The 16,413-nt window shown below is 36.6% G+C and overlaps 1 protein-coding gene across 2 annotated transcripts in view; it reads left to right on the forward strand.

Annotated features, from left to right (window-relative positions):
- The window catches only part of rab28 (RAB28, member RAS oncogene family), a 29,094-nt gene extending 21,001 nt beyond the window's left edge, over nucleotides 1-8,093 (forward strand). Inside the window, exons 5-7 of one of the 2 annotated variants that reach the window (XM_056383610.1) lie at nucleotides 3,044-3,147; nucleotides 3,239-3,316; nucleotides 6,523-8,093. In XM_056383610.1, the coding sequence (XP_056239585.1) occupies nucleotides 3,044-3,147; nucleotides 3,239-3,316; nucleotides 6,523-6,615 (275 nt within the window). In that variant the 3' untranslated portion in view covers nucleotides 6,616-8,093. Of the gene's footprint in view, nucleotides 1-3,043; nucleotides 3,148-3,238; nucleotides 3,317-5,589; nucleotides 5,701-6,522 lie in introns of those variants that run through there. The other variant, XM_056383611.1, reaches the window with a different exon arrangement.
- The last annotated feature ends 8,320 nt before the right edge of the window (nucleotides 8,094-16,413 follow it).

Raw genomic sequence — 16,413 nt, forward strand, 5'->3', positions numbered from 1 at the left:
TTGTTAATGGTTTTTCAGCTATTTAATTTCAGTCGTTGGCAGCTGCTGTGTTATCTTCTTTTCAGTGAAAGTGGATAGCAAGGATTTTGGTTTGAAAGCATGCTGTAGGCAGATCAATCCAACCAAAATCCAACCTCCTTACTAATTTCAATTTTTTTAGTGACATTAAAACCTTTCCAAGTCTGTCTGGTTTCAGGATAATCAGGTCTGCCAGTGAGGGGATTCTTTCCATGAAGGATCTAAGCTGACATCCCCGCAGACACTAACTTGTGGAGAGGAACATCCATATTTTCTTCTCATTTGATTGTGTTCCCACTTATGTAATAGGTCACCACAATAACAAACGGGTTTTTTACGGTAAAAGCCTAATTTATCCGCCAGATATTAATCTCTAACTGTTGTCTTGCAATTCACTGCAATGACAGGCAGACCTTTTAAATAAACACTGATGGTGACCAGAGCGAGGGAGGGCCATCGCTCTTGACGAGTGATGATCCCCTCTGCTATCTCTATGCGCTTGGAGGCCCAAACAGTTTATTTCGTGTTTGCAGTCACTTCCTAGGGGTTGTTAAGCTGATGTACAGTTTGACAGAAACAGAGGGAAACCAGATCATCGGAGGAAGATTGTTTTGACCTGATAAGTAGAAATAGGTACATTAGGGTGAAAAATGGAGCAAAACACTGAAACTATGGGATTAGTCTTGTATTCAGTTTACACAGACAGATGCCACATGCTGCTAAATTCTTTTGTGAGAATGTGGGCCGAAATCTGCTCTTATTTTGTGATTAAAAGGGGCTACGTAATAAGTCATAAGTCAAGCGCCGTAACAAGAACATGCACAAAATCAAGGACTGTCATGTGTAGTAGTGCATTTTCTATTAGAATATATTTTGACAAAATACAAAGTCAAGGTTAGTCTCAATCATACCTCATGATCTTCATTAGCAGATAGATTTTGCCCAGTTTACACAAAGAAATGAAAAAAACTATTGGCATTTTATGGTTGAAGTACTCAGTACAATGGAAGTTTGAACATCTGTAGCTACATAACAACTGGCCAAAGTCCATCTACTGATCAAGAAAAGCTCTACAACAAATACTAAATTGACCTTTTCTTCAGAATAGATTGTCAACTGCTTTTTCCCAAGTCGAACTTTGTAACTTAGCTTGGTAGTAGAGCTGAAACTGAAAGTAATTTTCATTGTGGATTATTCTGCTGATTGTTTTCTTGGTCTATTGATAAATGTTTTAATGTGAAATGTAAAAAACAAACCCAAATATATTAAATTTAAAATAATGTGCGACAAAGACAAGCAGCAAATACTCACGTTGTTCCAGTTATTAGAAGATTAGAATATATACGTTTCTGCTCTATAACATAGAATTTGAAGGTGATTGACAGCTTTTTTTTTTTTTTTAATTCTCGGTGCCTAGCTTTGATTTTCTGCTTCACCTGATGCTTATACTGTACCCATGGGAACTATACCTTTTTTACTTACAGTAACGTGCCTTCCTCAGCTCCTGAGCCACTATGTTAATGTTGGCTAATCTGACTGTGACACATGATTGATAACCTTTCCCAAGTGTGCAGGATCCAAAGGATTAGTTGTGTTTATTTCTAGTAGCATGCTGGTTACCTCCGCTGTTAATGACTGGAATTAATAACGTGCTGACGCCTATGAGACAGCCGTGTTTATGTACAGGCAGAGACATGACAGCCTGTCCTGGACATTGAGTAGTTGTAAAAGTGTCTGCCCTTGCCCAGGACGGTTTTTGTTTATATGTCACTTACAGTGATGGTAATATGCATTTTATTTTAAAATGATTCTTTTAAAATTTTATTTTTTCAACCTCTGTGGATTGGCCTTTAACATTTTTGGGTCATATGACTTACTGAGATATTAATAATACTGGGTTAGTGCAGTGTTTACATTTCTTCCTCCTTATGTATCTGTCTCTCTCTTTCTCTGCTTCTGGCTTTATCCTCCCTCACACACACACACTCTCTCTCTCACAAACACACACACACACACACACACACACACACACACACACACACACACACACTAAGGGGCATGAGAACAGGGTAAATTCTTGACAACTTCAATGAAACCTCACACAAAGAGTAAAACTCGGGGGGACGAGAGAAATGCAACACCGTACAGTAGCCTGACCTCCTCCAGCTAACATAGTCATGTATGCACCAGATAGCGGGCGTGGCCGCCTTTCTGCACAAAGCCAGAAATAAAGAGTGAAGCTATTGCTTTCAGCAGCAAGACCCCCAGGTGACCTTCCTCATCGACCCCAGTGTGACCGCATAGTGAGGAAGGAGAGAAGCAAAGCGCCTGGTATCAGTGCACAGGAGTCGAATGCACAGAGACGCGATCACAATAGCTAAAAAGGAAGGCGCTGTCATTGTGTGCTCACAGTAAATCAGCATGAAGGTGACAGTCCCAGTTCTTGGGCCTGTGTGCCCACCTTAAAGGCCGGCACACTCATAAGTCAAACTGTTTTCTCCATCTACACTCTCACTGTGAGTGTAGCCTGAAGACTTTGGTCATCCACATATTGTTTCTTAAGTATTTCTCTGCAGCTGGGCTGGTTTGTCTGTTTCGGGTCAAACAGAGGCTCATGGCTTCGGGGTGCAACTGTACTAGGCTTACACTGAGGAATGTGTCACATCAAGCTTTAATACCAGCTGGGAAAGGAAGCTTGGGGCTACTGAATTGATCATGTCCACTCTCAAATCCCCTGAAATGACTCCCTCCATAAATTAAAAGATACAACAATCAGTGGACGCTGCAGCTGGGTTTGAAAGCAACATAACAAATGAATTATGCTTTGTTTTCACGTCTTTATTTGCACCATCCCTGTACACTAGGCAGACTCCTTCCATCTTAACTCAAGCGTAAACAGTTATCTTTTTTGTTTATGTTCTGATATATGACAGTTAACCCTGCGCGAGTGCTGTATAACCACCCTATAAATCTATCTATCTATCTTTTGCAAGTTTTTTCACGTCACACTGTGTTTCGTCCACAGTCGACCTGGAGCACATGAGGACAGTGAAGGCTGACAAACACCAGCGCTTCTGCCAAGAGAACAGCCTCGTCAGTCAGTTTGTATCGGCCAAGACAGGGGACTCGGTTAGTACCAGCTGATTCCATAAATCAATATAAAAGGTGTGAGTGACTTTCATAATACTTACGTTTTTTTTCTTGTTACCTCTTTTTCCAGGTATACCTTTGTTTCCAGAGGGTGGCTGCTGAAATTCTTGGCGTAAAGTTAAACAAAGCAGAAATAGAGCAGTCCCAGGTGAGCCACAATGGCGTCAAGGTCTTTCTCTCAAATTGCACCGAAATTTCTATGCAGCTCCTTCCTAAGCTACATTTTAAATGGCTTACTTTTGCCTCTAACTAGTATTTTGCTCTGCTCTGCACTTATCCAGCCACTGTGTTTAAATTTGGATCAATTGGTAAAAGAGTGAAAGTAGCTGGTGATGTGTTTGGGTTCATCTCTTATGTGAAATGTTATGCCTGAACTTAAGGGAGGTCACAGGGAGTGTGTTAGGTCAGTGGAGGTCACCACACACTGTAAAGGACCTTTTGCTGTATAAACATGAGTTTGTTACGTCTGCCTCCTATGATGGTCTACCTGCCAATGACACTGCCCATCTGTAAATACACCCACATTGACCACATTAACGCGTGAAGTCAGAGGTTAAAGGTAGGCAGTTGTAGGGGTGAGGAGGTTAGAATTGGCTGTCTGATTTATTTGGTTTATCTCCCACTGTTGTGGGCCAAAACAAAACAGGGTCTCAACTTGCCAGCCAGACCAAGGTGCCCAATGGTGGCAGCTGTAGAATTTACAAGGTCACCTCCCCCAGAAGCATTAATCCTGGGTCTGATATGACCGGTTGGAGCCACTCTGGCTGGGTAGTGGTTGATGAGCCTGGGGGCTACAGAGAGGTCAGGACCTCTAGACAAGGGAGAGCATGTAGGGGAAGGACTGGCCAAATTCTCAAGCCCCTCTCCACTCACTAACACTGCTGCTGACTAACTAAAAATGTCCATCGGCTAATGGAGCTGTCCATCTACTTTCTTCTTCCTCCCCTCCCTTGATAGCTCTGTCAATAAAGCAAAGTGCTTTAATCCGGGCTAATCAAGCAGGGTGAGTGGATGGATAAAGTTCTAGTGTAATCAGGAGGAAAAATTACTTTTTGTTCACAAGCCCATGTGTCTAGTGGACTCTTTCCTATGCTCATCACTATGTTTGTCAAGACTAGTTCTACAACAAAAAAGAAATCTCAAAAGAACGAGAATACCAGGGCATTCCTGAAACTTCTCGCTTTAAATCAGGAAAAGTATACAGTGGGGCCCAAAAGTCTGAGACCACTTTACCATTCACTTGAATTAGAAAACTTCCAAAATCTGCTGAATTCTATTTTTACCACATTTTCGAACACATTCAATAAACGATGCTGGTTTGATCTCCAGCTTCAACCAAGTATTATTTCCATTATTCATTAATCTGACAATTGAAAACACCATAAAAATTCTGAAAAAGCAAAATGTATATAATTTAATACTGTTGAAAATGAGAGGACTGACTTTCTGAGTTTGTCACTGATACAGAGATGATGCTTTGAGCACTTGATGGCTTTGGGTCTAGCTGTGGGGCCAGCGAAGCCTCATTATCAGTTGTCAGGTTCAGAGAGCTGAACATGAGGGTCACAACCCCTGACAGTATTATATCTGCCTGGCAGCTCTCTCCGTCATGGTCCTCTGTCTGCTAGATCAGATACAGAGGCTGTAGATCACTCACTGACTCTGACACCAGGCTTCGGCAGCTCGTTAATCAGACAGCCAACCAGGGCCTGGTATTCAGCCATGTGGTCTTCTGTGGATATTTAGCAAAGGGTCCAGCTGTCTGTTGCACCATTAAGATCAAATGTAGACTTATTTCAACAGAAACTTCAGAACGTTTTCCACAAAAGAGTTGTAGACATCACATATTGATCAGAAAAAGAGATCAGTGGTATGTTTCATATCCTTGTAAACTTATTATTTCTTAAATTTGGAGTGTGGTTTGGACAAAACCAGCAATTTCAAGATATGTGGGATCTAGGAAACTGCTCTGGGCATTTCTTTTTGCCATTTATTGACATTTCAAAACCAAATAATTAATCAATTAATTGAAAAGTAATCTCCAGACAATATATGACAGATTATAATGAAAATAATCAGTAATAGCAGCTTTTATTTGCATTATTTTCTTTCTTAAGTTTAAAGTGTGATTTTGTGTCATAGATTTTTAATTGGAAAATTCAAATGAATCAGATTCTAACAGATTCAAGATGTCACACTTCATATTTTTTGTCTGTTTCTTACATTTCTTGTTCATTTCTCCCACGCCATGACCCTCTCCTCATCCTTTCCTATTGATTCCCCTCACCCTTCCTGGCTTCGCTCTTCATTCTTCCCGCCCTCCCCCTCCTCCCCCATGCCTTGGTTCTTTTTCCATTTTCTTTTTTGTTTTGTCTCTCTGCCTCCGTCACGCCACCGCTCTGACATGTTGAACCTGCTCAGAGGATCGTGAAGGCTGAGCTGGTGGACTACCCACAGGATGAAGGCCCAATTAGACAAGAGAACAACCAGCAAAGCAAAATATGTTCTGTTCAATAGCTGGAAGTATGTCTGCACAGTTACACAGATATATTTCAGTGGATCTGTGATATATCTGGTAGAATGCAGAGACAGTAGCTTTGTAGTTAAAATAGTGAAATCATGGTAGTGAATTTATTTAATGCCTGTGGTTCAGATTAGAGCTCTAGAAAAAGTAGAGAAACCCATCAGACCAATAGAACAATATGTTGTGTTTTCATAGAGTTGTAATATTTTGCTAAACTGTTCTATGAATCCAAACTATGTGCACTTTGGTGAGTTGGTTGAGAGTTATGTAGTGAGAAAAACCTTCATGATGGAGACAGACACGCCTCCATCTGCCTCCTGACTGGTTCGGGTCAGGACTGCACAAACATTTTGACCTGTAAATCATAGTTGGATTTTGAATGTTAAAGAAACAGAAAATTTTGCAAAACATTCTTTATCACCAAGAGTTAGATGAGAAGATGGAAATCGCTCTCATAGTTGTCACTTAGATATAAAGCTATAGCCAGGAGATGGTTAGCTTAGCATAATGACTTACTGCAGTCTCAGTTGGTTGCCTAACATCACAGTGCTTCACCTGGCAAGAAATAGTATTAATTAAAAAGATATAACATGTTCATTAATTAGCTTTAGAGGTGCTGGTGAGTTTTTAGGGTGAGTCACCCACAGTTTTGTTTTTTAAGTCTTTCTGTGTTCAGCTCTCAGTTCTTTCATAGCTTCTACCTGCATCTTCTGTATTTTCAGCCTCATTTTCACTGTGATGATTTGACTCTTTGTTCATATTGTTGTGGAAGCTTTTTAATTCTGTGTGTGTGTGTGTGTGTGTGTGTGTTTGTTTTTGCATCTTTTCAGCGTGTGGTGAAGGCAGACATTGTGAACTACAGTCAGGACACCGTGGCCAGGACAGTCAACCCTCCTCGCAGCTCCATGTGTGTGGTGCAGTGACCCCCTCCCAAACCCACACCCACACCCACATCCACATCCACACACACACACACAAACACAAACACAAACACAAACACACACACACAAATGTAAAATCGTCTTCGGTCAGTATTCCTTTTACTACTATTTCAGGATTTTTAAGGTGACTGGATGAGATGTGTTCCGAGTGTGTTTTCCGTATTCCTGTGTTGTTCGGGTGAGATGAAGAACAGACTGTGCTGTTTTGCGGCCTTGCCCTCATGTTCAGATATTTAGCAGGAATGATTCCTAGAGTGGTTTACCAAAAAGGAAACGGGACCTCAGTTTTTTTCAAGTTTACACGCAGCTATCATTTTATTTCTATGACTCATTTTTAATATATAATAATAATAATAAGTATAAGGGGCATTTGTTTTAATGATTAGATATGCTGCAGTATATTTCTTAAGATAACACCATCAACACCTGTTGAATTGTCTCTGTCCCTACAACTGCAAAGTGGATTCATGATAAGAATGAATGGGACGCAGACAGGGAGGTGAAACCACATGGTCTCTGATGAATTTTTGAGAACTTGTTTTATGTCTTTGGTGCTCCTCAGTTAAACAGAATGGGAAATGGGCGTTAAAATGTTGTAGTGGACTGAAATTAATCTCTGTTTTCAATTTGCCAATTAGGGGCTTGCACTAGCAGTGCTGTGACGTGAACTGTGTACTGTTATTTTAAATAGAAATATTTCAGTTTCACAATCTTAAAATCAAGATTTACATTTTATATTGTTTATTCCTCAGATTATCTCCAAATCCTTTGCATCTCTGAAATAATTTCTCCATTCTCTAGATGTTTCTTGTAGAGTCTACATTGCATTTTGATAATTTAACGTTACATTTTCACACGATGTGACATGGCCGGGTTCATCCTGATAGAGGACAGTTCAGATGCTGTGTTGATCAAGTGTTGATGAAGCTAGATGATCATGACTCAGGAAGTACCTGAGTGTGAAGCTAAGCCCGAGCTGAGCTGAAATGTACAACATTTTATTAGGTCTCTACATAGCCTTATTCAACTGTCCGTTATAGAACAGAAGTTTGCATCGAAGAATGGCTATGATGCATAAAATGTTTCATAGGATCTTCATTTTATTAGCTTGTTTTACAGTTTGTGTACTGTTAGAGACGACTGAGATATTGTATGTTTAACCAGTTTTGTCAAAATAGTTTCCACAGTAGATGTTGGTATGATGGGATTTAATGTGGTGTCTACCTACCGATTTATCTGCCATATGTGTTTGTACAATAAAAGCAACCTCCGCTCCATTTCAAAGCTCCTTTCATAGATTAAAAATCATCACAACGCATCCTATAAATTCTGATGATGTAAACAAAATGTACTCTTTAAAAAAATGTATGAATGTACAGTTTAAAGTGAACGTTTAGTTGACGTTATACAGCAGCACAGTTTTGTGTTTCTAAATAAAAATGCTACATGGAAAAAAGTAATTATTTGTGCAGTGCATCTGTGAATACATGCTCTTTGTGTGATCTTTGTCGAGGAATTAATTTGTGTAAATTACAGCGTGTCAGCAGGTCTTGGAAAGTCTTTTCTTCAAAAAGGGTTCAGAAGGTATTAAAGAATCTTAAATTTAAAGAATCTTAAACTTACACAAGTCTTACATATATTCTTTAGCCAACTGCAGGCAGAAACATTATTTACAAAATATCAGGTGACTTTATAGACTTACAGAGCTTTGTGCTTTCATTGTTATGAATTCATCAAGCTACAAATTTACAAACTTAAACACAGTGGGTATTTTATACTTGAAAGATAGGTTTTCAGTAGATTATTCCTTTAACCGGGGACGTTTGAGTTCTGTAACACTTACAGTTATTACTGCTGGGTACAGGACTTGGGAAGCCCATTGTCTCAAAATGGGCAAGTTTCCATTTTTAGCAAAAACCAAAATAAATGAATCATTTTCAATTCTTTAATCGAATTCTTTAGTCTGCCACTTATAAGTCCTCAGGTTACATTCATGTAATTATTTATTAGTGCCACGGGTGCTCAGCTCCGAGGCACTCCTCTACAGCTAGAATAGCTGAGAGCAGTGCCGAGGCATCTATTAATCTTCTGTTTCGGGTTTATTATTCTTCCGCCAAATTTCGGCGCGTAACTCGTCCCGCAGCTTTGAGAAAACCCCGGTAATATATACATCAAAACGTGCGTCTTGATCCCGCAAGGGGTGCTATGACTTTTGGTGTTAAAATTCCAATTTTTCCCAAAGTTATTCCCAAAAAACTGGGAATAAATAATGCATTAGAAATGCATTGGAATTTTCTTTAGAAACCCACCTTTTTTCGACAAAATTGCACCTTTTTTCTGAGTCACCCAGCTCTCTCATACCTGCACGTAGAAATGTGATTCAAACTATAAAACGGAGGAAAACTTCTGCTCTCTCAAAAAGACAGGAACTGTTTTTACATAACATGTTAACTTTTCAAACTGTGAGCACTCAAAGGAGGAGTGCAAATCACTTTTTCTTCAAAGTTAGAGTGAAAGCGTCAGTTGGCTAGAGTGCGTGAAGCAGTAAAAAATAACCTTTATTTCTATTTTTAACTCGAGCTCGCGGCCAAACCGTAAAAAGGAGACAAATAATTCTTTCTGAAAATGTAGACATAGTTGTTGGGATTCATAAAATGCAACTTTGACAGGCAGGGTCTGCACAAAATTTAAACGGGTGTGCCGAGTCCGGCAGCAATACCTGTCTCACTCTCATTGACACCTAATGTAATCGTCTTTTTTTTTCAAAAGAATCTCACTCTGTCTTCGCACTGAGCTTCCTCACTCATTTTAAGGAATATCTGAATAAAATAGAGACTGTAGAAACTTCTGGCTTCAGTGTCTGGCACGGTCTTTTCGGTTTATGAAAAGAAGTAATGGTTTTCTCATAATTCGCAGTTGTTTGAAGCCATGTAGAAGCCAAATTCTGGGCAGATTTTCACATTGCCATGGCAACGGCAGCTCCTGACCTGTGTGCGTGCCTGCGTGCGCCTAGCAACCAGATAACCAACTCTCCAAGCTCTGCTAGCTTTACATTAGCCGCATGTTAGGTCTTAAATTACATTTAGTTAGGTCTTAAATATGTAAGTCCATTTACTGCTTCCTTCGTTGCTTTTTTTTTGTTTTGTTAAAAGAGTGAATGAAGTTGTGACGGTCTCCGCTGAGACGGAGGAGAGGAGAAGCTACTAGCCCTCTCTCGCTGTCACTTCTAGTCGCGTTGCTCTCCTCCCCAGTAATGTTAAATTTAGCACAGAAAAAAACATAATAGTGGTAATTTAAATAGCAGTTCATGGGATTTATTAACCCTCAGGGGTCCCTCTGTCCTTTTTTGGACATTTTCTTTAATTTTCTTTTTTGATTTGCTGATCATTTTGGCTGTGTTACAGCTGAAGGTATGGATGGAATAACGTCATAGTATAGTATAAAATTTCAAAAAACGTAGTCAGGCACAAAACGTCACAGTATAGTAAGCCAAAAAAATGCCAAAAAAAGTCATATTCTAGTAGAGCATAAAAATGTCAAAAAACGTCATAGTATAGTATGGCATAAAATTTCAAAAAACATCATAGTATAATAAGGCATAAAAATGTCAAAAAACGTCATAATATAGTCAGGCACAAAACGTCACAGTATAGTAAGGCAAAAAAATGCCAAAAAAAGTCATATTATAGTAGAGCATAAAAATGTCAAAAAACGTCATAGTATTGTATGGCATAAAATTTCAAAAAAACATCATAGTATAATACGGCATAAAAATGGCAAAAAACGTCATAGTATAGTATGGCATAAAATTTCAAAAAATGTCATAGTATACTAAGGCATAAAAATGACAAAAAAACGTCATAGTATAGTCAGGCACAAAACGTCACAGTATAGTAAGGCATAAAAATGCCAAAAAAAGTCATATTCTAGTAGAGCATAAAAATGGCAAAAAACGTCATAGTATAGTCAGGCACAAAACGTCACAGTATAGTAAAGCATAAAAATGCCAAAAAAATACATATTATAGTAGAGCATAAAAATGGCAAAAAACGTCATAGTATAGTCAGGCACAAAACGTCACAGTATAGTAAGGCATAAAAATGCCAAAAAAATACATATTATAGTAGAGCATAAAAATGTCAAAAAACGTCATAGTATTGTATGTCATAAAATTTCAAAAAAACATCATAGTATAATAAGGCATAAAAATGGCAAAAAACGTCATAGTATAGTATGGCATAAAATTTTAAAAAATGTCATAGTATACTAAGGCATAAAAATGACAAAAAAACGTCATAGTATAGTCAGGCACAAAACGTCACAGTATAGTAAGGCATAAAAATGCCAAAAAAATACATATTATAGTAGAGCATAAAAATGGCAAAAAACGTCATAGTATAGTATGGCATAAAATTTCAAAAAACGTCATAGTATAGTCAGGCACAAAACGTCACAGTATAGTAAGGCATAAAAATGCCAAAAAAATACATATTCTAGTAGTGCATAAAAATGTCAAAAAACGTCATAGTATAGTATGGCATAAAATTTCAAAAAACGTCATAGTATAATAAGGCATAAAAATGGCAAAAAACGTCATAGTATAGTCAGGCACAAAACGTCACAGTATAGTAAGGCAAAAAAATGCCAAAAAAAGTCATATTATAGTAGAGCATAAAAATGGAAAAAAACGTCATAGTATAGTATGGCATAAAATTTCAAAAAACGTCATAGTATATTAAGTCATAAAAATGGCAAAAAACATCATAGTATAGTATGGCATAAAACGTCACAAGGCATAAAAATGCCAAAAAACTTCATAGGACAGTAAAGCCCCAAAACAGGGATTGAACGCATGACCTTGTCAGTGTTAGGCAGTAGTCCTGACCATTGTACCACAATACTTCTACATCACAAGCTCATAGTATAGCAAGGTATTAAGGATATTTTAGTATACTAATCCATGAGATATCACAAAAGATTGTCCATTAGGCATAAAATGTCATGAAAAAATCAAAGTATAGTAATGCAAAAAAATGTCAAAAAACGTAATCATATAGCGTGACTTGAATATGTCAAAAAATGTCATTGTATAGTATGGCATAAAAATGTCACAAAAACATAATAGTATATAAAGGCATGAAAGGTCATAAAAACGTCACAGTATGGTAAGGCATTAAACGCCAAAAAACATCACAGTATCATAAGGTATAAAAATGGCAAAAAACATCATAGTATAGTAAGGCAAAAAATACATCAAAAAGGACCATAGGACAGTAAAGCCCCAAACCAGGGATTGAACCCATGACCTTGCCAGCGTGAGGCAGCAGTCCTGACCATTGTACAACAATACTTCTGCATCACATGCTCATGGTATAGCATGATATTAAGGATATTTTAGCATACTAATCCATGATATATCACAAAAGATTGTCCATTAGGCATAAAATGTCATGAAAACATAATTGTATAGTAAGACATATAAATATCAAAAATCATCATAGTATAGGATGGCGCAAAAATGTCACAGTATATAAAAGCCTGAAACCAGGGTTTGAACCCTTGCCCTTCTCAGTGTGAGGGAATAGTCCTAACCATTCTACCACCATGCTGCTGCATTATGAACACTTGTATAGAAAGGTATATAAAATATCAGTATACTACTCCGTGACATATCATAAAAAATCATAGTATTGTGAGGCATAAAATATTATAGTATAGTAAGGCATAAAAATGGAAAAACAATTCATCGTATACTGTGGTGTGAAAATATCAAAAAGCATCATAAGAGAGTAAAGCCCCAAACTAGGGTTTGAACCCATGACCTTCTCATTGTGAAGCAACAATCCTAACCATTGTACCACAATGCTGCTGCATCACAACTTAATGGTATAGCAAGATATTAAGAATATCTTAGCATACTGATCCATGATATATCATAAAAGGTTATTGTCCATTAGGCATAGAATGTCATGAAAACATCATTGTATAGTAAAGCATAAAAATGTCAAAAAACATCATAGTTTAGGATGGCGCAAAAATGTCACAGCATATAAAAGCCTAAAAACAGGGCTTGAACCCTTGCCCTTCTCAGTGTGAGGCTATAGTCCTAACCATCGTACCACCATGCTGCCGGATCACTAACTCATTGTATAGCAAGGTATGTAAAATATCAGTACACTACTCCGTGAAATATCATAAAACGTCATAGTATTGTAAGGCATAAAACGTCAAAGTATAGTAAGGCATATAAAAATGCCAAAAAAAGTCATATTCTAGTAGAGCATAAAAATGGCAAAAACGTCATAGTATAGTCAGGCACAAAACGTCACAGTATAGTAAGGCATAAAAATGCCAAAAAAATACATATCATAGTAGAGCATAAAAATGGCAAAAAACGTCATAGTATAGTATGGCATAAAATTTCAAAAAACGTCATAGTATAATAAGGCATAAAAATGGCAAAAAACGTCATAGTATAGTCAGGCACAAAACGTCACAGTATAGTAAGGCAAAAAAATGCCAAAAAAAGTAATATTATAGTAGAGCATAAAAATGTCAAAAAACGTCATAGTATTGTATGGCATAAAATTTCAAAAAAACATCATTGTATAGTAAGGCATAAAAATGTCAAAAAACATCATAGTTTAGGATGGCGCAAAAATGTCACAGCATATAAAAGCCTAAAAACAGGGTTTGAACCCTTGCCCTTCTCAGTGTGAGGCTATAGTCCTAACCATCGTACCACCATGCTGCTGGATCACTAACTCATTGTATAGCAAAGTATGTAAAATATCAGTACACTACTCCGTGAAATATCATAAAACGTCATAGTATTGTAAGGCATAAAACGTCAAAGTATAGTAAGGCATATAAAAATGCCAAAAAAAGTAATATTATAGTAGAGCATAAAAATGGCAAAAACGTCATAGTATAGTCAGGCACAAAACGTCACAGTATAGTAAGGCATATAAAAATGCCAAAAAAAGTAATATTATAGTAGAGCATAAAAATGGCAAAAAACGTCATAGTATTGTATGGCATAAAATTTCAAAAAATGTCATAGTATACTAAGGCATAAAAATGACAAAAAAACGTTATAGTATAGTCAGGCACAAAACGTCACAGTATAGTAAGGCATAAAAATGCCAAAAAAATACATGTTCTAGTAGAGCATAAAAATGTCAAAAAACGTCATAGTATAGTCAGGCACAAAACGTCACAGTATAGTAAGGCATAAAAATGCCAAAAAACTTCATTGTGTACTATTGCGTGAAAATGTCAAAAAACATCATAGTATAGTAAGGCAAAAAATATATCAAAAAGGACCATAGGACAGTAAAGCCCCAAACCAGGGATTGAACCCATGACCTTGCCAGTGTGAGGCAGCAGTCCTGACCATTGTACAACAATACTTCTGCATCACATGCTCATGGTATAGCATGATATTAAGGATATTTTAGCATACTAATCCATGATATATCACAAAAGATTGTCCATTAGTTATAAAATGTCATGAAAACATAATTGTATAGTAAGACATATAAATATCAAAAATCATCATAGTATAGGATGGCGCAAAAATGTCACAGTATATAAAAGCCTGAAACCAAGGTTTGAACCCTTGCCCTTCTCAGTGTGAGGGAATAGTCCTAACCATTCTACCACCATGCTGCTGCATTATGAACACTTGTATAGAAAGGTATATAAAATATCAGTATACTACTCCGTGACATATCATAAAAAATCATAGTATTGTGAGGCATAAAATATTATAGTATAGTAAGGCATAAAAATGGAAAAACAATTCATCGTATACTGTGGTGTGAAAATATCAAAAAGCATCATAAGAGAGTAAAGCCCCAAACTAGGGTTTGAACCCATGACCTTCTCATTGTGAAGCAACAATCCTAACCATTGTACCACAATGCTGCTGCATCACAACTTAATGGTATAGCAAGATATTAAGAATATCTTAGCATACTAATCCATGATATATCATAAAAGGTTATTGTCCATTAGGCATAGAATGTCATGAAAACATCATTGTATAGTAAGGCATAAAAATGTCAAAAAACATCATAGTTTAGGATGGCGCAAAAATGTCACAGCATATAAAAGCCTAAAAACAGGGCTTGAACCCTTGCCCTTCTCAGTGTGAGGCTATAGTGCTAACCATCGTACCACCATGCTGCCGGATCACTAACTCATTGTATAGCAAGGTATATAAAATATCAGTACACTACTCCGTGAAATATCATAAAACGTCATAGTATAGTCAGGCACAAAACGTCACAGTATAGTAAGGCATAAAAATGCCAAAAAAAGTAATATTATAGTACGGCATAAAAATGGCAAAAAACGTCATAGTATAGTATGGCATAAAATTTCAAAAAATGTCATAGTATACTAAGGCATAAAAATGCCAAAAAAACGTCATAGTATAGTCAGGCACAAAACGTCACAGTATAGTAAGGCATAAAAATGCCAAAAAAAGTCATATTCTAGTAGAGCATAAAAATGGCAAAAAACTTCATAGTATAGTCAGGCACAAAACGTCACAGTATAGTAAGGCATAAAAATGCCAAAAAAGTAATATTATAGTAGAGCATAAAAATGTCAAAAAACGTCATAGTATTGTATGGCATAAAATTTCAAAAAAACATCATAGTATAATAAGGCATAAAAATGCCAAAAAAATACATATTATAGTAGAGCATAAAAATGGCAAAAAACGTCATAGTATAGTATGGCATAAAATTTCAAAAAACGTCATAGTATAATAAGGCATAAAAATGGCAAAAAACGTCATAGTATAGTCAGGCACAAAACGTCACAGTATAGTAAGGCAAAAAAATGCCAAAAAAAGTCATATTATAGTAGAGCATAAAAATGTCAAAAAACGTCATAGTATAGTATGGCATAAAATTTCAAAAAACGTCATAGTATATTAAGTCATAAAAATGTCAAAAAACATCATAGTTTAGGATGGCGCAAAAATGTCACAGCATATAAAAGCCTAAATACAGGGTTTGAACCCTTGCCCTTCTCAGTGTGAGGCTATAGTCCTAACCATCGTACCACCATGCTGCTGGATCACTAACTCATTGTATAGCAAAGTATGTAAAATATCAGTACACTACTCCGTGAAATATCATAAAAAGTCATAGTATTGTAAGGCATAAAACGTCAAAGTATAGTAAGGCATATAAAAATGCCAAAAAAAGTAATATTATAGTAGAGCATAAAAATGGCAAAAAACGTCATAGTATAGTCAGGCACAAAACGTCACAGTATAGTAAGGCAAAAAAATGCCAAAAAAAGTAATATTATAGTAGAGCATAAAAATTTCAAAAAACGTCATAGTATTGTATGGCATAAAATTTCAAAAAATGTCATAGCATAGTCAGGCACAAAACGTCACAGTATAGTAAGGCATAAAAATACCAAAAAAATACATATTCTAGTAGAACATAAAAATGTCAAAAAACGTCATAGTATTGTATGGCATAAAATTTCAAAAAATGTCATAGTATACTAAGGCATAAAAATGACAAAAAAAACGTGTTAGTATAGTCAGGCACAAAACGTCACAGTATAGTAAGGCATAAAAATGGCAAAGAAAGTCATATTATAGTAGAGCATAAAAATGGCAAAAAACGTCATAGTATATTAAGTCATAAAAATGGCAAAAAACATCATAGTATAGTATGGCATAAAATGTCACAGTATAGTAAGGCATAAAAATGCCAAAAAACTTCATTGTGTACTATTGCGTGAAAA

Source organism: Seriola aureovittata, chromosome 8 (genome assembly GCF_021018895.1).
Source record: "Seriola aureovittata isolate HTS-2021-v1 ecotype China chromosome 8, ASM2101889v1, whole genome shotgun sequence".
NCBI classification, from domain to species: domain Eukaryota; kingdom Metazoa; phylum Chordata; class Actinopteri; order Carangiformes; family Carangidae; genus Seriola; species Seriola aureovittata.